The 23,480-nt window shown below is 42.0% G+C and overlaps 1 protein-coding gene across 3 annotated transcripts in view; it reads left to right on the top strand.

The window, feature by feature from the left end:
- Window positions 1-906: 906 nt before the first annotated feature.
- The window catches only part of carm1 (coactivator-associated arginine methyltransferase 1), a 42,598-nt gene continuing 20,024 nt past the window's right edge, over window positions 907-23,480 (top strand). For 2 of the 3 annotated variants that reach the window (XM_080775355.1, XM_080775354.1), the window contains exons 1-10: window positions 910-1,383; window positions 7,675-7,800; window positions 9,069-9,175; window positions 12,988-13,092; window positions 13,786-13,896; window positions 14,713-14,890; window positions 19,835-19,925; window positions 20,141-20,222; window positions 22,436-22,521; window positions 23,062-23,151. In XM_080775355.1, the coding sequence (XP_080631481.1) occupies window positions 1,242-1,383; window positions 7,675-7,800; window positions 9,069-9,175; window positions 12,988-13,092; window positions 13,786-13,896; window positions 14,713-14,890; window positions 19,835-19,925; window positions 20,141-20,222; window positions 22,436-22,521; window positions 23,062-23,151 (1,118 nt within the window). In that variant the 5' untranslated portion in view covers window positions 910-1,241. Of the gene's footprint in view, window positions 1,384-7,674; window positions 7,801-9,068; window positions 9,176-12,987; window positions 13,093-13,785; window positions 13,897-14,712; window positions 14,891-19,834; window positions 19,926-20,140; window positions 20,223-22,435; window positions 22,522-23,061; window positions 23,152-23,480 lie in introns of all 3 variants that reach the window. The other variant, XM_080775356.1, reaches the window with a different exon arrangement.

Raw genomic sequence — 23,480 nt, 5'->3', positions numbered from 1 at the left:
ACAATGTCATAAACACTACATAGGAGAAACCGGACACACACTAGAAACACGACTCAAACAACACTTATATCACATCAAACGAGCAGACATAAACACAACCCTATACACACACTTTCAATCCCATTCTATCGCTAACCTCATCATTTCAGGTCTGGAATGTGGAGTCCGATGGACCAGTGGACAGCGGAAACTCATGGAGCACAGATGGATTAAAAAATTACTAACTGTAACACCCACTGGTCTTAATGAAAGAAGTTGATTTTTATCTCTTTCTGTTCTTTTATCTGTCCCATCAATAAATGGTTTCCAGGCCTTGCCTTTATGGGTTTAGGTGGTTTTATTACTGTCTATTTTTATATCCATTTTACCCTTGGGTTTTAGAAGACATTTCGGACATTGGTTTAGGTATGCGGTCTAGCTTAACTTGGACTCAGGGGGGTGGACGCCTCTGCCTTGCATAGTCCCCAGTGAATAGGCATTTTGCCCTTCACTGGTAACCTTATTTTGGATTTGTTTTAAATATAGGAAGGTTTTATGGGCTGGGCTTTTTACTAAAAAGCCCCCCCTTTTAAAATACTACACACATACATACATACCCACCTACATACATACATTTCAGACGTTTTAGCAGTTTTTAAGGACCCACTTTTAGGCCAGTGCACCAGAGCAAGCTTTTGCCTTTTTTTAAACCCCACCCATTTTAACCAAATACATTTCAGAAGTTTTAGCAGTTTTTAAGGACCCACTTTTAGGCCAGTGCACCAGAGCAAGCTCTTGCCTTTTTTTAAACCCTATACCCATTCTAACCAAATACATACATACATACATACATATGAAGGTATTGTGGGCTAAAAAAGCCCCCCCTTTTAAAATATAGTACACACATACCCCCCCGTGACTATCGATTAAACGATCAATCGTTAATATTGCGATTTTCATATTGGATATATATATATACCGTATATACAGACTCAGAGAGAGAGAGAGAGAGAGAGAGAGAGAGAGAGAGAGATACATTTCTATGGACACTCTCCCCCTGGCCCCTGTTGTCGTAGGAGGAGGAGGAACAGCAGAGTGATCCTATTGGGAGAGGAGGAGCAGATGTGAGGCGCCAGACCCAGTGCGTGCGCGAGCAGTCAGCGACGCACGCTCTCCTCCTCCTGCCAGTGCTTCTTCTTCTCCTCTCATCATCAGATCATTACACACATTAGAAAAAAAGGGAAACAAAAAAAGGAAGGAAGATGGCGATGTCGGTGTTTCCCGGCGTGCGGCTCCTGTCCATCGGGGACGCAAACGGAGACATCCAGCGCCACTCGGAGCAGCAGCCGCTGCGGCTCGAGGTGAAGACCACGCAGGACGCTGCGCTGCTCAACCTCTCCAACGGTGAGGAGCGAGCGGCTGCTCTCTAGACTCTGGCGGCCCCCCGCTCTCTGGCTCAGCTCGGGAGCAATGCATGCTAATCGTAGCTTTTAGACTTAAGCCTCATTTTATACTTAGTTGCGTGCTGCTCGGTAAATGGCAGATCTACAAGCTCACCACGCGTCACTTCGTGACGCGGGGTGAGCTTGTAGATCTGCTATTCACTGCACGCAACGCCAGCACGCAACCCCCTCTCATTTAGCTTCCGAAAAGCTAACCTCGCTTCCCGCAGTTCCCGTGGGTAAAAAGCGAGGTTTCTACCACTAATGGGGAAAACGTTATTACAACAATTACATTGGTATTCGTGTTTATTATTAAAGTATTTATATTATTTGTATTTTATGTATTATTGCAGTGCTTGAGTCATGCAGGGTTTCTATTTACTGTTCAGTGGTTTCTATTTACTTGTCCGCGGCTTAATCCGGTCTAAAGCCCGCCCTACTGTATCCGGTCATTTCCACGCACACTACGTGCGTACAGGGACCCAGTTTCCGTATCCACCATAGACTGGATCCGCAACATTTGCAGAGCGAATATAATCCCACCAGTCTCATTATGAACGCTAGCCTAGCCACGCTAATGCTAGTTAGCGTCTTAGCTTGTTTAGACGCTAACGCTTAGGCTGTCAGTGTGAAGCCGTAGGTAGCTGCTGCTGGCACCGATCGTTAGCATTAGCGATTAGCCTGATGGTAACGTGGCTCGACGAGCCGACCCGTTGATGCGACACAATAAAGAAGCGGCTTTGCTAACGTGTGGCTTTGCTTTTGCCCTTTAACGAAAAGTCCCGGCGCTTAGCTCCTCGTGTTAGCTGTGCATCTGTAAGTTTAACTGCTTTATATGGGCCTGTTTGTGTTTGTTTTATGACTATAATACAAGCTGTCTTTAGCTTGTTTTTGTTATTATTAGCCGCAGTAACTCGTTTGTTTTGGGACCCGGACCTGCAGCTTTGCTTGAGCGCTACTCCGGGTTTGTTACGCCGCCATTGGTGACCTTATCGAATTCCGTGACCGATCTTATGAATAAAATCGCCGCATTTCGGCGCACAGCGTATGAGCGCCGAAATGCCACCCTAATTGGGTTTCGGGTCTGTTTTGAATGTCACGGCCGAGCCGTTTCTGCTGAAATGGCAAAGCAAATGCCCTCCGGCGTCGCAGAAGTCGATAGGTCACCTGTTTCGGTGTCAATTTCGGGGCTCTGAGCTTTGCGCTCACTGCGGTCCAGCAGACTGTAATCACATCCCGTTCAGTCGCTCTCTCTCTCGTGTACACTCGAAAGTAAAAGTTTCGGGACGTGTTGCGTTTCAGTAAACAAGCCTCTGGGATTCCTCCGCCACAGAGAGAGATTCAGTGTTAGTTATGCATCCATATATCTTTGTTCTGATCGTAACAATGGCCAAGCCCCCGCCACCGACCCTCCTTTGTTATGATCCCCCGTTGAAGATGTGCGGGGGGGGGGAGGCAGGCAGGCAGTAGTCCTCAAACTTTTACATCTTAAGGAACTCCAGTTGTGTAATCCATTTGAAGTTGCACTTGTCAGAGTTACAGAACTGAACTGTTGATTCCATTTATGCACTCTTCAGACTGACACAAGTTCCTAACTATCAGCCATTTAGCTGGGGACCCCCCTCAAAGAGCCCTGGGGGTTCCTGGACTCTGTTCTACAAATAAATATTGTTAAAATGGCTACATTTTCTACAAAATCTACAAGCTCATAACAACCTCACACTGCGTTACAAGCTTGTAGATCGTCTATTTTCACTATTTATTTATATATAGTTCATAATTTGGACATTGTGGTATTGAAAAAAAATCATTAAGTTCTGAAATGTGTAGATACCCTTGCCCTATGAAAGTGGTGTAGTGTAGACCAAAAAAACGTGTGTAGTGTGTACACTGAAATTTCCGCAACTGTCTGCATTTATCATTCGATCGTAATTTTGACTTTCGATGTACCTCACGCCAACGCTCACTTCGGCAGCTAGTGTAGTGTTTTCCGTTTAGACATGCAGAGCAGTGTTGTCTAACGACCATCTGACAGGGCAGTGATGTAAATATGTTTTCGGTGTAATGGGTGTCGAGACCCAGGGGTGGTCTTTTAGATTCAGTTCCAGGGACATTGAGCGTACGCGAAATGGCGTCGCTTGTGTGTTATGATCGTGTTTCTACGACGATTTCTACGTTGATTTTATTGTTTATATAACGTAGGATGAAGTCTGATGTGGCCATGCAAAATGATTGTCTGTGGATTTATTTGTATTATTGTTCTACAGCGATTTCATTTTTAGTGTGTATTGTTACAGTACTGAGTACAGTATTGTGTCCCAGGACCCCCGGACGGTGACATGATTGCGTCCTTTCTCAATTTTGTGCATCTAAGGACGCAGGACGCATCACTACAGGCATCTAAATTATGTTGGGGCATGTCCGGCACACCTTTTGTAGTCCTCACCACCAGGGCTAAAACTTCCAGCGCCCAGCCACGAGTCTCTGAAAAAAGTGGAGTGACATATTCAATATTATACTACAGGCAGTTGGTTGAAATAGGCTCTCAAGCTGTGCTGAAATGGGCATGACAGCACACACCTAGACATTAATAGAAGATCTGAACAGATTGGAACTATTGGAACACAATAGTATGGAACTAACACATTAGAACTATCATCTGTGCGGCCTGGGCCGTGTCTCAGCGGTCCAGGCACCTTGCGGCCCAAGTCTGGCAGTGTGCCGCGGGTTCGACTCCCGATCCCGACGGCCTTTACTGCATGTCACCCCCATCTCTCTCCCCATTTTCTGTCAGCCTACTGTCTGTCCCTCTATACAAAATATGAAATAAAGATGAAAGCCACAAAAAAAATACATACATATATATATATATAGTAGTTATATATATACATAATTATTTTTTTGCCACTGGCAGAGCAGGCTGCAGTGATGGGGCTGTTGCTACAGTAGCAGTAGGCTAATGGCTACGCTAGCATGTTTCATCCTGTTCACATACAGGATCCGCTTGCATTAGTCCGACAACGTTGCTTTGTGTGCGGTTAGGGACAGTGTTAGTAATGGGGCGAGTCGGACCAACTTGCTGTCGAAATAATGAGCTGCTGCTAGCTGTGGTGGATACTAGGCTAGTGATTCAGCCTTGTTTGTTTACAGTGGAAGTAATGTGTTGCCAGGTTTTGTGAGAGAAATGGGCAATAAAACCAAGGCCATCATGTTGTTCACACCACATGCTATTTCAGCCCCTGTTAAATATCACCACTCTAGATGAAACTCAAATTGAGTGGGTGGAGCGCTACAAATATCTTGGTTTCTGGTTGGATAAACTCTACATTTTAAATTTCATATTGATTTGGGCAAGAAGCTTAAATTAACTTTGGGCTTCTCCTACAGATTGAAATATTTAGCCAAAATAGCAAGTGGTTGGCATTCACCATTCACCCTTGCTTTGCATTGCTTGTGGATTGGATGATTGCACTTTCCCACAATAATGCCAACACAACACATATTGGCCATTTTTACACTCTGTATGTATTTGTAAGATGGGGAAAATGGCAGTGTATATCAACCCACTGTTGGGTGTCGTGGTGGCATTAGGTCCCATATTCTGAAGATATGAGATCGCCCCTGGCTCCAGAATCTCATCCCAATATCTCACTGCATTGACATTGCCTTCAATGATGACAAGTTCTGTCTTGCCTCTGAGAGAGATACAGCCCCAGACCAAGCTGTTGTGGCTGCGTATGGATCTTTCAGAAGCTACTGAGTTCCCCAACACGGAGTGTAAAATTAATAAAGTGTAAAAATGGCCAATCTGTGTTGTTTTTTCCATATTACTGTGTGAGTGCATTCATCCAATCCACTAAGCAACGCAAAGCAAGGGTGAATGCCAACAACTTTAAGTGTGTGGGTACTGGGTAGAGCCTCCAAAAACTCTCTCACAATAATATGGAAAAAAACAACACAGATTGGCCATTTTTACACTATTAATTTTACACTCATTGTTAGGAAACTGTAGCGTCTGAAGGGTACACTGGCTTTAGTTTAGACATAATATTGGTCCGGCTTTAGTTTAGACATAATATTGGTCCGACTGTCATTAGACTGACATTGTCCGACAACCTACCTTAACCTAACCCAAACGCACAGAGCAGCGCATGTCTGACTGTCGTTTCCGCATGTCGGTCCGTTGGTGTGTCTAATCTGCGTGTGCATCACCTGTGTTGCTCATCCTACCAACACCCGATCCTTACAAGCTAAGCTATACCTTGTTCTAGAGGAGACTAATCAAATGATATACAATAAAATACAAATTGGTATTACTAAAATGGAGAAATAATGGACCAAAGTTAAGTTTCCAAACTTTTGTTGCTGAGTTTATAACTATTTGGGGGTATTTCACATGAAAATGTTTGAGAACCACTGATCTATGAAAGTTATTGTCATCTAATCTATTCCATGCATTTGATCATCAGGATATGACCTGAGGCAAAACAATTGATCGTTCACTTTCATCATACAATTGTTTAATTTATATTGTAGGCAAGATGGTGCCAATATGTAATATCCTGCGGCCTTCATCTCGCCGTTCATTAGTTATTACTACTAACCCTTACCCGTTGTGAGATATTTCCCCCCCCCCCCCCCTTTGTGGCAGTGGGGGGTACTGCGCCCTGTTGCGTTTGTAATTGACTAATACATTAATTAATAATCATGTGTCAAATCGAAAAAAGGGCTTTGTTACGCCCTCCATAATGCTGTGTGAAAAGTGGGAGTGATTGGTGCAGGCAGTAAGGAGTTACGGGCCGGCAGTCACAGTGACACACGGACACACACACAGACAGACACTCAGACATTGTTAGAATTATAGTATGATGATCGTATGATTAGTTACTTGCACATTCACAACTTTCACCCTAAAATGCATAATAATAGCTGATCTGCAAGCTCACAATGCATTGCAATACAACATGTTGTGAGCTTGTTGGCCAGCCATTTTCACTACTTCATCATATGAAAATGTACATATGATCTGAAGTGATTTAGGAGGTGGGAGATCTGTGAGGACAGAGGAAGAATCAATACAACAAGATATCCTTGCTCAGTCAAATCAAGTCATTTGAAAGCAAAGTCAGTTTAGGGGTTGCACACATGCACAGCTGTATCGCCTGTCACTGGAACACATGCACAGCTGTATCGCCTGTCACTGGAACACATGCACAGCTGTATCACCTGTCACTGGACATGTAACAGATAACAGCTGTATCACAGATATAACAGATAACAGCTGTATCACCTGTCACTGGACATGTAACAGATAACAGCTGTATCACAGATATAACAGATAACAGCTGTATCGCCTGTCACTGGACATGTAACAGATAATTTGTATCGCTTGTTGTCCTGTCCTAGACTGTTTGGATGCCGTCACTGTACACGATGTCCGTAGGTTTTTTGCCGCTCTTGCAATGGGGTTGTGGCTGCTCCATCCAACACAATGGGGTTGTGGCTGCTCCATCCAACACTTTTCTCCAAAGATATCTTGGAAACTACTGGCTGAATTGTTGTGGAATTTGCCGTGCAATAGGGCTGGACCATAATACTATTATATCAAAGTGTTGCCTTAGGTTAAACATGTTCTTGTTTACTGTAAGTCGCTCTGGAAGTCTGTCTGCTAAATTGTAAAATCTAGCAAAAAGTGAGTTCACAATGATAAATTGAAAAAAATATATATTTAAAAAAATCCTCTTGCAGTAAATACCGGAAATGGCAGATCTACGTACAAAAGCAGCGTTGTGATTTTGTAAATGGGCGTGGGCGATATTGCGATAAATATCGTATCCACAATACAATGTCTCCATGATATGCCTTGTCATAGAGATCGTACTGTATATATTGTGATACAGTGACTGCACATTCTATGATTTTCTGTTCTATACCTTCATTGTTCACTGTTTTGTTTGCCAAAAATAAGTATTAAATGGTCCGTTACTGAACTTACTGCTTTTAGTTTTTGTTACCTTGTAGGTGCTTGTACTGTTCAGGAACTTGATAAATAAACATAAAAACCTACATGGATACAGAATTGTGATCTTGGATTAAAGTATTTTCAGGAGTAGACCTGTGTTGACGTGCCGTTTAGTGTTTTGTTGTATTGTCAGGAGAGGAGACATGCGTGTTTACACGTTTTTAGTTTTTATGTGTTTTCAGGAGAGGAGACATGCGTGTTTATACATCTTTTGTTTATGTATGTTTTCAGGAGAGGAGACGTGCGTGTTTAAATGTTCGGTTTCACGGGACACGGAGTGCAGCCGTGTGGGGAAGCAGTCCTTCATCATCACACTGGGATGCAACAGTGTCCTGCTCCAGTTCTCCTCCCCTGCAGGTACACACACACACACACACACACACACACACACACTTCTACTTGCCATAATTGTGAGGACCTCAACATGTTGGGACAGCTTTGAAAATAGCTGATCATGTAGATTGGCTATTAAGTATAAAATGGGGATAACTCTAGCCCCCCAACCCCTAAACATGACCTTTAAATATCTAATGTTGACCCTAATCCCAACCTGAATCTTTCCCTTATTATAAAAAAAAAGAATGTAACCATAAAACAACCATTCTCTTCACTCTTGTGAGGACCAAGAAAAGTATTATTTCTCAAATTCTACACACACGCACCTAATTTCAAGGACCTCCATAACGCTGAGTGTCCAAATGGAACCAAATGCACCTGTGAATAAGTATCAACCACATTCAACCCATTACAAAGCCATTGCAGGCTGTGGGTATGAATCCACCGTGGTGCATCTGGCTTTATCGAGCGCCTACATGAACACAATTGCTCGTGTTCCGGGGAGGGAAGTCCGGCAGTGAGGGTGATATTTGTCACTGCCAGCCTGTAATCCTACAGGCTGGGGCGGCACCTGTCAGCAGGGAGTGTTGGGCACGAGGAGTAGGGCGAAGGCTCTATGTCCTCCGGTGGGGGGGGGGGGGGGGGGGGCAAATTACTAAATTAGGGAGAAGGGGGGGGGGGAATTACTAAATTAGGGAGAAAGGGGTAAAGTGAAAAACTAAACTACAGTAAATTACTGACATTTCTGTTTCTAACATGATTGTTTTTATTTTTGTTATAATATCAATACCCCCCTGCCTACAGGTTGAGAACCACAGATGAGCGTAAACAATGTTTAATAATGCGTAGAGTAGACAGTTGTTTTGCACATGGTGCTCAGCACTAAAGGACACACGCATGCACGTGCACGCACACACACAATTGTATTACCACAAAATAGCCGAAATATTGCCGATCTACAATCTCATGACGTGGCACATTTTTCTTTGTTTGCCGCAAAGCTAAGTATAATTTGGGCATAACGCATCTTAACACCTTTAAACCAAACCTCTAGATGCCTATTCTCAAACATAACCATAACAGATGTTTTCTTAATTAATATAAACCTCAAAGTCTGTTTCTCAGTGAAACCCTTATTTTGAAGGTTAACCTTTTGAAAAGGTATAATGGTGGTAGAGGCAATTGTTTCAATCCATTGTCTATTATGTTTGTCCCAAATTGTGCTGTTGGGAGCTCTTGACGGTGTGTGTGTGTGTGTGTGTGTGTGTGTGTGTGTGTGTGGGGGGCAGACTTCTCTTCCTTCTATAACCTGTTAAAGAACTGTCGTGGTCACAGCAGTGAACAGTCCGTCTTCAGTGAGAGGACAGAGGAGTCATCAGCTGTGCAGTACTTTCAGGTGAGAGGCAGTGTGCACGCTGCTCTCCATATCAACTAGGGATGTCGGTAACTGATAACTTCCCAGCCGGTTAGCCGACGGGATTAACCGGGTCATTAATGGATAGTGGTTGATTTTTTACCCCAAATGTAATATGCATGTATAGGCTACATAATTAAAGTTGGTAGACGAATGGTATACATTTATTTATGCTCCTTTTTAAAAGAGAAACAAAAAAGCAACATTTAACAATATAAATAGTTGTAGGCTTAATCATCAATAAACAACGCATCGCATCTGCGCGTCTACAGTACAGAGGTCCGCCGGTTCTAGTCCAAAACATTAATAAATAAATCCAGTCCAGATCTGAGCAACCTATACCTATAAAGCCACTGGACGCATGGGCTAAGCCTTTTTTTTATTATTAAGGAAGATCAGCATGCATGTCACCGTGTTCTGTTTGTTGACTTTTCGCTGACGAGAAAACCCTCAAACATCGATAGCACATGGCTAACTTGATAGCCGTAAGCCGTGCCAGTGTGGGGACTCGGGAGACGAATAGGAGGAGGAGGAGGAAGCGGCAGCGGCTGTAAACATTCTCCCTCCAGGCCAAATGGCCAATAATGGATTTAATAATGCCAAGTAGGTAGGTGATACGGTCGACATGTGTTAATCTCGTCTCACTGTCAATCGCTTACATTTTGACTACCGCAAAGCTACCATTGTAGCCAACTAGCCATTGAAGTACAACAGAGAACTTTGGGACATTGAGGGGGCAGAAGACAGAGCCCGAGTGCTGTTCATGCAGCCTGGAGTGTGACAAGCTGGGCGGCGCAAATAAGACCAATTTTAGGCATGTGTGCAACATGACTACTGTTTTAAAGTATTGTACAGTGACAACTACAGTCTCTGTAATGTTTATGTTGTACTATTACTACTTGTTGTACTTTATCTAAAATAAAGGGATTTAATTAACCGTTAAAGCTTATAAGAATATTCAGATGTTTCTTAATGGTCGGCTAACCGGTTAGCTGGTTAACCCCCGACATCCCTAATATCAACCATCTATTCTTAGTAAAAATGGCCCTGAGTTGCGAATGGAGTTACATTGTGCGGACACAAGACTCATGTTTTGTATGTGATAATGTGAGTGAGGTCTTAGAGCACTTTGTGCTTCCGTTTGTTGATAAGTTTTATGGAGATGCTGATTTCCTTTTACAGCAGCACCTGCCCACAGTGCCAAAACTACAGATAATTGGTGCACTGACCATGGTGTTGGTGTGCTTAATTAATTGACTAGCCAAATGGCATGACCAGAACCACGCAGAAGAGAATGAATGTTGCATGAAGGTGTGTGAGACACTAGACTCAACAATAAAAATGAGTTTATGGCAAAGCTGGGCTTTCATAACACCTGAACAGTGCCACAAGCTAATCCCGCCCCATTGATGAAATGATGTTCAAAAGTAGCCCAGACTAAGTATTGAGTATGTGGTTGACATTTCTGTATTAAAAACTCAAGTTTTTCACTTTATGCACAATGTCTTGAGAATATATAAACGTTTCACTTCACAAGATCGCAGGCCATGCATTTTTTACCTTCAAAAATAGAAGAAATAGACACTCCGCACGCAAGCTCATGACTCATCACAACTCTCTGCTTGTAGATCTGCTATATCCACTATTTCTCAACTGATGCATATAAATGGAAACTTCTGACGACTATGCTAAATTATTATCTCATAATTGTGATTGGCGATTATGTAATAATTGTGACAGGCCCAATTAAAGCTCTAGTCCAGTGGTAACCAACCTTTTCAAGCCCAAGAGCCCATTTTATTCCCAATTGTAAGCCAAGATCTACCACTAAAACGTGTTAGAAAAAACACTTGTTTTTTTGCTATTTCTGACAGGCTCAATGCATGTGCACACATCCACACAAAGACTAAAGCTTAAATTAGAATAAATACTTATAGTAAGTTATATTATCAATGTCAAATAATATTAAGACAAATTAGAAATAATTAGTATTAGAAATATTTTGTTTCTCATTTCAATGAATATTCACATTGGCAGATGTTCAAATGACATAGGCATAACATGACCATATATATTTGCACAGATATGGTGACATACTCTCAGGGTCAGCCCACCTTTAATGAGACTGCTGTGACTGCACTTTATCTGCAAGTGTTTTGAAATCTTGTTCATATTTAGTGATTGCCAGTCTGAGGGTGTCATTAAGATGTGAGTCAGTCATACGAGTTCTAAACTTGGATTTTATTATTTTCATTTGTGAAAAGGCCATTTCACATAAGTACGTGGAACCAAAGTATAGGCATGCAGCTTCAGTGCACACGACACAATCAGGGGATACTTCTCTGCTTACAAGAGACCAAAATTCCTTCTCTTTAGCTCTGACCTGCAGGTGACAGTCACTTACTAATCCAATAATCTCCATTTAAATATCTGAAGTTAATGCAAACACATCCTGCATTTTATCGGACAGCAGTTCAATGACAGTAGGCTCAGTAAAGAGGAAAGGGTTTGATACAAAAGCAGCTACTTGACTCATGTGTTGTACTTCAACAAGTTTTCATATTTCATATTTATCATATTTTTTGCTCTATGTGTGCATGTGTACAGAATTCAAACTGTAGCATTGATTATTGTCACGGACAGAAGTCATTCTTTCCCTTTGCATATGCCCTGGAGTGCACTCGCCTATTAGTTTGCATTGCAGACTGATATATTCAGTATATTTTTCTCATTTTTATATTTTTGTTGTTGCTGCGCAGCAGTTGAGGAGAACGCAACTATGCATTCCTTTAAGCAACACAACTTCTGCAGCTCCATCCATATGTTTAGAATTTGCATCAATGATCAAATCCCAATAATAAAAAATATTATAACAACGAACAACGAAGGAGCAGGGCGCTATCGGCTAGTAGTCCCAACTCAAGTGTCTGCAGCCTGTCACGAGCCCGTAATGAACGCACGTTGTTCCGTATTTTAATGTCGGGTCGGAGAATAAATACAGTATGAATGACGGCGGGATTTATTTGACAACTCTGTCCTGCTTTCTTCACGAGAAGAGAAGAGCGCTCACAGCTGCTAATATGGTAGCAGCCCTGTGGCTGACCTGTCAGTTCTCTTTACGGCTTGTTGTGAACCTTGATGTGAACCTGGGTCTGGGAAGCTCAGAGCTGCAGCCATTGGCTCATGATACGAGCACACGACCAATGGGACAGATCATTCAGTGTTGCTAAGATAACACGCACACACACCCTTGGACGATGGGGTCTATTCTCAAACTCAGAGCCACAGCGCTCTGCTCAAAATTAATTTGCATGTGACGAGCGGCACTGACATTATTCAAATGGGTCGGACACTTCGCGATCGACTGGAAACGTTCCCGCGATCGACTGGTAGATCGCGAACCCCTGGTTGGTTACCCCTGCTCTAGTCCTTATGTGTAAGAAGTGAATGTATACTTTAAAGCAGCTATTGTTGGAAACCTACATCATCAATGGGGATCTTCAAGCTAATAGCCCACTTGTCTCTGTCTCCTACAGTGTAATGTATCTGTCCTTGCCCACTTGTCTCGGTCTCATACAGTGTAATGTATCTGTCCTTGCCCTCTTGTCTCTGTCTCCTACAGTGTAATGTATCTGACCTTGCCCACTTGTCTCTGTCTCCTACAGTGTAATGGATCTGACCATGGCCACATGTCTCTGTCTCCTACAGTGTAATGTATCTGACCTTGCCCACTTGTCTCTGTCTCCTACAGTGTAATCTATCTGACCATGGCCACATGTCTCTGTCCCCTACAGTTTTATGGCTACCTCTCCCAGCAGCAAAATATGATGCAGGATTATGTTAGGACTGGAACCTACCAGCGAGCTATCCTCCAAAACCACAACGACTTCAAAGACAAGGTAATGTTTTAAAACCCTCACTGACCGCAAAGACAAGGTCATGGTTTTGTACTTTTGTTTCATCGATCTATAAAGATATATCCCTGCCGCCCTTTGGAACGATGCGTCAAACGCAACTATGAGCTAGCCACTCATTTGTGGCTAGCTCTTTGTTTTGATCTACTCATTGTGTATGTCCAACGCCAAAATGTAATTTTGAGAAAAATGTCCACCACCCCCTGTCTATTGTTAGAGCAAACTGTCTCCTAAAGCACTGACTTAATGCATGTATTCCCCATATTGAAACAGGACGTCTACTACAATTAAAACCATCATAACACATGTGTGTCTATTGAAGCAGGAGGTCTACTATAATTAACCCAATTAGACTTAAAAAAAATGTGGCCACTGACCCCTGAAAATATGTTGTTCCAGGAGCCCCCCCAGAAGCAAAGATTTGAGTTAAACGCGTTCGCTCTAGGGCTGACCTATGACTAAAACCATCATAATGCATGTATGCCTATAGCAGGAGGCCTCTAGTCTCCACTGTTAAAACCATCATAATGCATGTATGCCTATAGTCTCCACTGTTAAAACCATCATAACTCATAGTGTCTCTCCACTGTTAAATTGTCACAACTCATAATAATGCATTTTTCCACTAAAGAGGCGCACTCCACCCGTTTTCAATGTATGTTTGCACTGTGTGTGCAGGTCGTATTGGATGTGGGCTGTGGTTCTGGTATCCTGTCATTCTTCGCTGCCCAGGCTGGTGCCAGGAAGGTTTACGCGGTGGAAGCCAGCACCATGGCTCAGCACGCTGAGGTATGCACTGCTTTTAACACATTTCACTGCCAGAGTAAATTATTATTTAAGCTCGGCTTCAGCAGAAAAGGGTACATGCGTACCAGAGGAGTATTGGCAGCTCAACATTAGCACTTAGCTGCATGATGTTTACGATTTGAGCCGGAGGTGTGTATCGTACAGTTCATGTGAGCAGCGACGGGTTGTGTGTGTGTGTGTGTGTCTCCGCTGACGGGTCATATGCGGTTTCAGGGTTGCCAGGTTAGCTTTTGCAACAAGCAACTGGGTCTATGAAAACAAGCCCAAAGCCCATCGCTCTTTAATCCATTTAGACCTGAGGACGATTCTACAAATGTTCTATGTTTTTTGCAAACATTTTCATGTCAAGGACCCCCAAAAATATATGTAATCGGCCGCGGACCCCCATCTGAAAATTATATTGTTCCAGGGATGCCCCAGAAGCAAAGATAGGAGTTAAAAACGTTCGCTCTGAACATTTTCACGCTTTTCCAAAAATAGCAGATCTACAAGCTCGTGTATGAGCTTGTAGATCTGCTATTTTTCAATAGCTAAAGCATAACACAATGCTTAAAACACCAAAAGGGGTTCCCGTCTAGAATGGGTTAAACATAATACAGATCTACAAGCCTACAAGCTCACAATTTCGCAGTTGGTGTTACTTTAAATGTTTTTAACCCAACCGGTATGGACTGGTGATATATAGTCGACTAAAACGCTAAAACAATTCAGATGACTAAATGGAATTTTATTCAAAAGACTATGACTAGAACTAAGTAAAAATCTGCTGTTAAAATGAACCCTACGCTGCCCCCATAGGTCCTGGTGAACAGTAACCGCCTAGGGGATCGGGTGGTGGTCATCCCTGGGAAGGTGGAGGAGGTGACGTTGCCGGAGCAGGTGGACATCATCATATCTGAGCCCATGGGCTACATGCTCTTCAACGAACGCATGCTGGAGAGCTATCTTCACGCCAAGAAGTTCCTCAAACCCAACGGTAAGTGTGTGGGTGTAGGGGTGTGTTATTTTCAATATTTGAAAATGGCATACATGTAGGGCTAAGCAGATGTTGAGGCTTACATTCATCTAATTATGCTGGGGACCTTGTGGAACCCCCTCAAGAACCCCAACCCCACTTTGAGAACCACTGTTCTACTGCTCTGGCGAATGTTTTTGAGTGGTAAAACCACTCCTATAGACATGGGTGGACGGTGATACAAAGCACATTGTTGTTTGGTAAAGCAGAGCTATGTAGCTCCCTCCCACTCATAATGTCACTGATATGGACTGATGACGTCCACATACAGGTAGGCTACAGTCTGACGGAAATAAATGTATTTGGCAGAGCACACACACACACACACACACACACATGCCCATTGCGCTGTGCTCCATTGTATGACTGAGTAAGGGCACGATGAATGCGATCTATACAGACGTACACAGTGTGTTCTACCGCGTTACGCTATGTATGTAGTATACCGCGCAGAAGTTTTTTGAAAGAAGGGCGCATACCGTCTATTGGCCATACGTGGGTGTCGAGCCTATACGCGTGCCGTGCATGTTGAGCAGGGAATGATTATCAGCGTATGCCCTCCATGAAAAAACAAAACTATTTGAGTAGGGCTGTCACAATAAAAAAGAATTACAAAGAAGAAAAACAACAAAAAAAGTGTTGTAACTTGCCGTTTCTTTCTACTTTCGAATTCTTTGTTTGGCCCGAAAAATTCTGTGTGTTGTCATGATTTGTCACGACAAGAGTTGGCTTCGTACGACGCTTAAAAGGTCTTTAAATAAATTAAATAAGAACTGCCTATGGGGAAATGCATTGCGTTTTCATTTCCTGGGCCGATAGTTGTTCTGAAAGGGGGAGGGACTGCAACGCAAGGTGGTATTGAAGTGGAGAAATAATCGACTGAAATAAAGTTTCCAAACTATTTTCTTTTCTTTATTTTTTTAGGAGTTTACATTGCTAACATGTACTGTATGTGCATGTCTCCTCTGTGTATGCTGTTGCTTTTATATTCATTTTTTTGGGTATGGGAAGTAGTGCTGGAGAGTTTGATTAAGGAGATTTTTTATTTATTTTTTATTTTTAGAAAAGCAATCATAATACAACATTATAATCAGCGATTCAAGGATTACACAGTAAAGTCCAAAGACTTATTTCCACTGGGGTCCTCTCACACTGAACAATACTTTAAAATACATCACAAATACATAACAGTACATATACATTACATACACAACACAACAAGTACATCCCTATCCATCCCTCTAAGATGACCCTTTATAGGGGAACCTTTTCCAGTAGCCATTTTTTAGTCTTCTGTTTAAATGTCCTCAAATTGTAGGTCAGTTTAACGCTGGATTCCAGGCTATTCCACTGTGTGGCTCCTATATAAATGAATGAGCCTTTGCCCACTTTACTTTTAAAAGCAGGGAGCACCACATCTGCAATACTGGCTCTGGTGAAATGGTTGTGTACCTCGTTTACCTGCCTGAAACATGTTCTTAAAACTTCTGGGACCTCTCCGTATTTAATTTTATGGACCATGTTAAGTCTAGCCATTGTAACCTTTGATTCTACTGGGAGCCAGTTCAGCTCTCTGAACTGGTTCCTTCCTATATGGGTTCTGGGTTCCTTCCCTAGTATAACCCTGATCAGTCTATTTTGAGCTGACTGTAGCTTTGTTTTAAAAGACTTAAAGGGCCACTTCACCCCTGACACAACCTGATCTTATTTTAATGTTAATGGTATTTGTAATAGATTAAAGTAGCACAATTTGAAATTTGCACCCTTTGACCAGAAAAATAATGAAGTCTGTGTATTTGACTAGGGGTTGACTGGATTGCTGAATTCCTACAATGCCCATAATGCTTTGCTGCTGTTCCTCAGGGGGAGGCTGCGTGTAGGTGTGACTTTATCCTCCCATTTTCTACAAACAAATGCACATGGAAGTGACCCAGTATTGCCATGTCTGCTTATTATAAGCAACTTTGGGATTATTTTTGTTGCTTGTAAATATTGGTGGTTCACTGGTTGATGTTTTTTTTTTTTTTGGCTCGTTTCTAAAATGTAGTTGATATTTGGGCTTTCTTCCAAATTTTTTTTACACCAGTGGTTCTTCATGAACATGCCAAATTGCCAAGGACCCCCAAATTAATTTGTATTTCTCCATTTGTGCCATGGAGCCCTCTATTAGATATGTGTTGTTAAAATGTTTCAAAGATATTCCACATTTGCACTTTATCCACTCAAGATTTATTTTTAAATAGCCGGCTTATGTGCCTAATATGCACATAATATAAATAACCAAACATATATGTGCATAATGCATATTGTTTTTGGGCTCGTTTGCACTTTGCATGGACATGGTTGCTTATTTCTCACAAAGTCAAATAACTGGCAACCTTCACGGCTTAGTTCATTGCAAGAATAACAAACCTCACGTTGACTCAGTCATACGTCCACTTTTTGCAATTTTGCTAGCCTTTTTGAAGTGGATGACTAAATAACACATGAAGCCATGTGTTCTTTCTTGTACAACGTGAAGTCTGCTTTTCCTTGAACCAGTAAACGGTTGGACATCAGATTTTGTTTTGGAAGAAAGTATTCACTCTTCAGAAATTAGACAGAGCCGCATGCTGTCTCCGTTATTTGTCGTGTAGCTTTTTATAGCAAAGCAAACTAAATATATATAGGCTAAATTATCATAGTAGCCTATCACTAAAACTAAAAAAATTGTTTCGTCATTCCCACACAATGAAGAAAGTCTGTGATTGACATTGAAGGGAGATGCATTTTATAATAAAACAAAACGTACGTTTCATATTCGTGCGACTCCCAATAATTTCAGAGAACACTGTAACCTTGTAACCACGTGTCATCATTTTAATTAGTGTTTGTTTCACTGTAGTTCAACTGTATGGTATTGCAATCCCCAGCAAAATGATTACATGGAGAGAATGTAATGCAATATGCCATGTCTGCCAAATGAAATCGTTCAAATGAACACTTGATGGAATTTGGGGTGCAACCTCCTTTTCATTGTTTACATATAAGAATATGCAGCAAGCAGGTGTACATCATGTAAACGTTTTATTAGATAACTTCATTATAGCTGACATAAATGACATGAAGGCTTGGAAAATAGAATATTCTTCTTTATAAGGTGAACACAACTCTTCCCTCGATGCAGCAGTTCCTCTCACGTTTTGAAGGCTGAAAACGACATCCGTATTGTCGGTCCTCCTGATTCCTGTAAATCAAATGAGAACAATATATGGCCATCATCTATCCGACGTGAAGCCTGATTTATACTTTGTTGCATGCATGTCGTTGATGCACCGAAAATAACAGACCTACAAGCTCACAAAGTGTCGAATCCGCGATGCGCTGTGAGCTTGTAGAACTTCTATTTTCGGGACCCAACGTAAACGATATGATATAACATGGCTGCGTCTATGAACTGGAATCTTGATATGAAACAAATAGTACATGACTGACACTCTGAAATACACACATAGCCTAGTATACTACCCTAACTTTATACATCTCTCACATTAAAGCAATCGATTGCTAGATTATGCAAGTTTACATAATGTTTACACTTTGCAGAAATACTATGGTTCACATGATGACGCTCACTCGTATGACAGTCATGTTTCAGGGCTACAGAAATACTTACTTGAAGTAAAAAAATATCCAGGGCCAGGCTGCCGTGCATGCTCGTTTCATCTGCGCCAGGGTTGCTCTTCTGTGTATTCCGGTTCAAATAAATATTGTCCATGGAGTCCGTGGATTAGTATGATTATCACACTCTCTGCACTGCAAACGCCATGATATTAGTACACAAACAATCTGAGGAATGCAGCGGTGGGGGTGGCCTGGGGTTGTAGGTGGAACGGACACCCCTCGGGGCTGTCTTCAGGTGTATAGGTGTAGCCGTGTGTAGGTGACGCGCATACTCTACGGTGACGCGAGGTTAGACTGTTGTAGTCCGGAGGGGAGGGGCCACCGTGTTTGTGACGTACATAACATGCAGAATTTACCAGGATATCTGAAAACAGAGATTGCGCACAGAAAAACCCAGAAAAAGTGTTTCTAGTGCCCTAAACATCATTAAAATAAGATCAGGTTGTGTCAGGGGTGAAGTGGCCCTTTAATCAAGCCCTCAAACCACGATGTACACGCAAAATCAAAGTGGCACAGGATAAGGGAGTTGGCCACAACTAATTTTGTCTCCCTATCCATGTATCTTGCTGTTCGAGCTAGAAACTTAGTCAGTCCGGAGACCTTGTTTAGCACCTTGCTGGCCATATTTCGGCCGTCTAAGTTACCCTCTAAAATACAACCCAGGTATTTCACTGATGATTTTGCTGCTATGAAATCCGAATTTATTTTGATCTTGAAGTCTGTGCTTCTTCCTAATTTGATTTTCGAGCCAAAAATAATTGATTCTGTCTTCCCTGAGTGTAAAGATAACTTATTATCTATAAGCCAGGAACTAACATTGGCTACTTCCTCACTTAAGGAGCTTTCTAATGTGGTTTGATCCTTGTGGGACATTAGCAGTGCAGAATCATCAGCGTACAGGAACAAATCACAGTTACAAGCATCTGTCATATCATTCATGTACACTGAAAATAGGGCTGGACCTAGAATGCTTCCTTGTGGAACTCCACATTCCATGGTGTTTGGGTCAGATAAAATGCCATTCACCTCTACCCTTTGTTCGCGCCCTGTCAGATATGATTTGAACCATTTACGTGTTGCCCTGTCTGCCCCCAGAGCCTCAAGTTTGCTCAGTAACCTACAGTGGTTAGTAATTAGTAATTGTAGCATGTTGTGATATGTGTGCATCTGTTTACCAGGTACAATGTTCCCACTGCATTAGTAATTGTAGCGTGTTGTGATATGTGTGCATCTGTTTACCAGGTAAAATGTTCCCCACGATCGGTGATGTCCACCTGGCACCATTCACAGACGAGCAGCTTTACATGGAACAGTTCACCAAGGCGAACTTCTGGTGAGTGTGTTTCTGTTAGTCCTGTCGGCCAGACGGCCACAGCATTATGTGCAGGTGTTTGTTTTGTCCTGTGGGCCAGACGGTTCAAATGGCTCCTTACGGGTCTGTAACTCTTGAGAGCGTACAGATGGAACCAAATGCTGTAAGGTTCCATTTGTACACCCAAGTTATGGTGGTCCTTGAAATTAATAAGGTTTCCCCTCCTGCTCTTTCAGGTACCAGCCCTCTTTCCATGGTGTAGACCTTTCTGCCCTGAGGGGGGCAGCAGTAGACGAGTATTTCCGTCAGCCAATTGTGGTATGACACACACACACACACACACACACACACACACACACACACAGCAGCACATTACAATATCGTCAGTCACTACCTCGTAGTTACAATACATTTTGCTCATATGTGACAGGTGCCAGCAAAAAGAGCCTCAACTCGATTTTTACAGATTATTACAGATTATTAAAGTACAGAATGTAAGCTTTCATATGATGTATCATTCAATGAAATTGGACAATAATTGAAGGAGATATAACCATTTTAAAATGATTGGGGCCTTTCACCCAAAGCTGAGAAAAGTCCCTTTCAATATTCACAACATTTTTAACACCTTAGAGCTGGATAGAAGTGGGTGTGACAATGGGAGGGACAATAGGTACTTAACTCCACCCACAATGACCACCTTAGAACGTTTTAGCTGTCAACAGTGCAATATAGAAACACTGACATGTTTAAACAAACAATGCAATTTGTAAGGTGCCCCAATAAACCCTTTTGAAAGTACTAAGTATTAAATACTAAGTATAAGTATTCAAGTATTAAATACTAATTTAAGTGTTCAATTTCACTTATACACTACCTGGTTGTAAATAGCTGCAGTAGGCTACACCATTTTATGCAGGTCTACTATTTCTATTTAGTGGATGTGGCTTACATCCGGTCTAAAGCCCACCCACTGTATGCGCTGATTTCCATACACAATCCGTATCCTCCCCTCACCGGATGTTGAATTAACAGTACTAACGGCCATATATTTGACGATCTTTTACACAAAACGATTTTCCGACATTTCCTTTTCACTTGATACCGTTTCGTAGAGACGGCCTACACAAACGATCTATATACAAAATGAAAGCCCGAATTTCGTAGTTTATATAGTATTTTTTTAAATGAGCAAAAAATGAGCGAGTTATGATTTAAAGAAAAGACAAGTTATTTTGGCTCTTTGCGGCTGGAGGAAAAGAACAAGAATAAGCAGCAACACTCTTCCATGGGACCACCATGGCTATGAAGCAATATAGCACTAACGGGCAACGTTTCACATGTATTATTCGTTTTATACATTTTAGGAGTGAAAACATGTGTTTAGATGCTTATGACAACATCTCAGCAGTTAAGACAATGTCCCTCTGTTAACACACGACACACAGACAGCTAGCTAACTAGGCTAGCTAGCTTTTAGCCTGTTGTTGTGTGATGGTGGAAGTCTATTCTCCAGGCTGGGAAGCGTATTTGAGCGTGTAGCTACGTGGTTTTGTTTATTTTCCTGTAAAGTATAACCCAAAAGCTCCTCCATACTATAGCCATGTAGAATAATTCTGTGTTTATAAACACACAAGCACGCTAATGGGCGGTGACCAGAGCGTGAAACCTCAGAACAAAGAGATCTCAGGACCAATCGAAAACAACATGCAAATCTCAGAACTGCGCTTCTCCGGCCCCAAAACATTGTTAAAAAACAAGCCTACTTTGACATATAAATGTATACGTTTAATTTGCCCAAATGAACAATCTGTTGGAATAAAAACCTTCAACATTCAAACTGTCTTAATATGAAAAAAAAAGAAAATCACATAAAAAAAAACGATTTTATTTTGACCATTTTAGACCATTTCATTCTGGCGAGTTGAGGCACTTTCAGCTGGCACCTGTCGCATATGAGCTTTTAGATTGTTTTTAACTAAAATCTTTTTCCTCTGGTCCCTGGAACAACATATTTTGAGATGAGGGTCGGTAGCCAAATACATCCTTGACAGGAAAATGTTTGAGAACCACTGACACAAAAACATGGGGTTTTCAGAAAACTGTCAGGATAAGTACAAATAATTCAATTTTGGTTCCATTTATTTATTTTCTTCCATTTTTATAAACCAAGGCTTCATGCAAATGCAGTATATCTTCAAATATGTATTTGACTATCTGTCCGGAGACAGATAGTCTTACCGACAGTAGCAGTCAAAGCAGAGAACTACTTCTCTGTTTTGACAGAGCTCACAATGTGTCGCTATGCAGCACATTGTGACCTAGAGATCTGTGAGTTGGTACTTCAAGTACATCATGCGAATACCTTTGTACTTTTACTTAAGTCAATTTTGAATTCCAGACTTTTACGTGCAACGGAGTATTTCTGCATTGCAGTATTGATACTTTAACTTTTCTCACCACTGTAGTCTCAGATGTAATGTGCATTATGTGATATGTTCGTGTAACGTGCTGTTCTACTCTGCATGCAGGACACATTTGATATCCGTATTCTGATGGCCAAGTCAGTCAAATACACAGTTAACTTCCTGGAGGCCAAAGAAGAGGACCTTTACAGGTGTGTGTGTGTGGGGGTGGTATATTGAACAGTATTGTGTGTGTTGCTCTTATTAACACCACGAACGCCCAGGGGTATTTAGGACCATTAAATCAGAGCGCCCAGTGATTGGCAGCAATGGAGCACATTTAGCAACGCACCAGGCACCCGGATGTAGCTGAAGTAGCTAGATGTAGCCAAAACACCCCTGAGGCGGTGTGTATGATTAATTCTAACGCGACTAGGGACGGGACCACGATGGCCTGTCTAAAACATAATCTTTGCTTAGAACTGGACGGAATGATTTAGATCAAGAGTTATTCACGTTTTAAGATTTTCGGTCTCATCCACTAAAATGGGGGGGGGGGGGGGCATTTTGGATGACGTCCCAACCGGAAATGACATCGAATGTTGCCCAACAGACGCTCCCAGCCAGCCTGTGGAGCGATGCGATCGGTCAATAAATCTCCGTCCTGAGCGCTGGGCGTTAGTATTTGATAGGACTGAGAACTCTGTTCATGCCGCTCGGGGTGTTAACACCTCTATGTTTGTTTCTTTCAGGATAGAGATTCCCTTTAAGTTCCACATGATGCACTCAGGGCTGGTCCATGGCCTGGCCTTCTGGTTTGATGTGGCCTTCATTGGGTCAGCGTAAGTTGTTTATCATTATTATTATCATCATCATCTCTGGGACCAGATTCTACAAAATGTCTCCTAAATATGACAGTTTTCGGTGGTTCTCAAACTATTTCATTTCAAGGACCCAAAAACATTATATGTAATAGCCTGCCAAGTTGCCAACCCCCATCTGAAAATGTTGTTCCAGGGACCCCCACCCCCCATAAGCAAATATATGAGAAACGTTCACTGTGAAAGAATACACATTGAAAGATTTGCTCACCTTTTCACGATTTTTCAAAAATATCAGATCTACAAGCTTGTGGAGTGCAGCGCTATGAGCTTGTAGATCTGCTATTTTC

The sequence above is a fragment of the Protomyctophum bolini genome (assembly GCF_963924005.1).
Source record: "Protomyctophum bolini genome assembly, chromosome: 11".
Classification (NCBI taxonomy): Eukaryota; Metazoa; Chordata; class Actinopteri; order Myctophiformes; family Myctophidae; genus Protomyctophum; species Protomyctophum bolini.
This window is presented reverse-complemented; position numbering and strand designations above follow the sequence as displayed.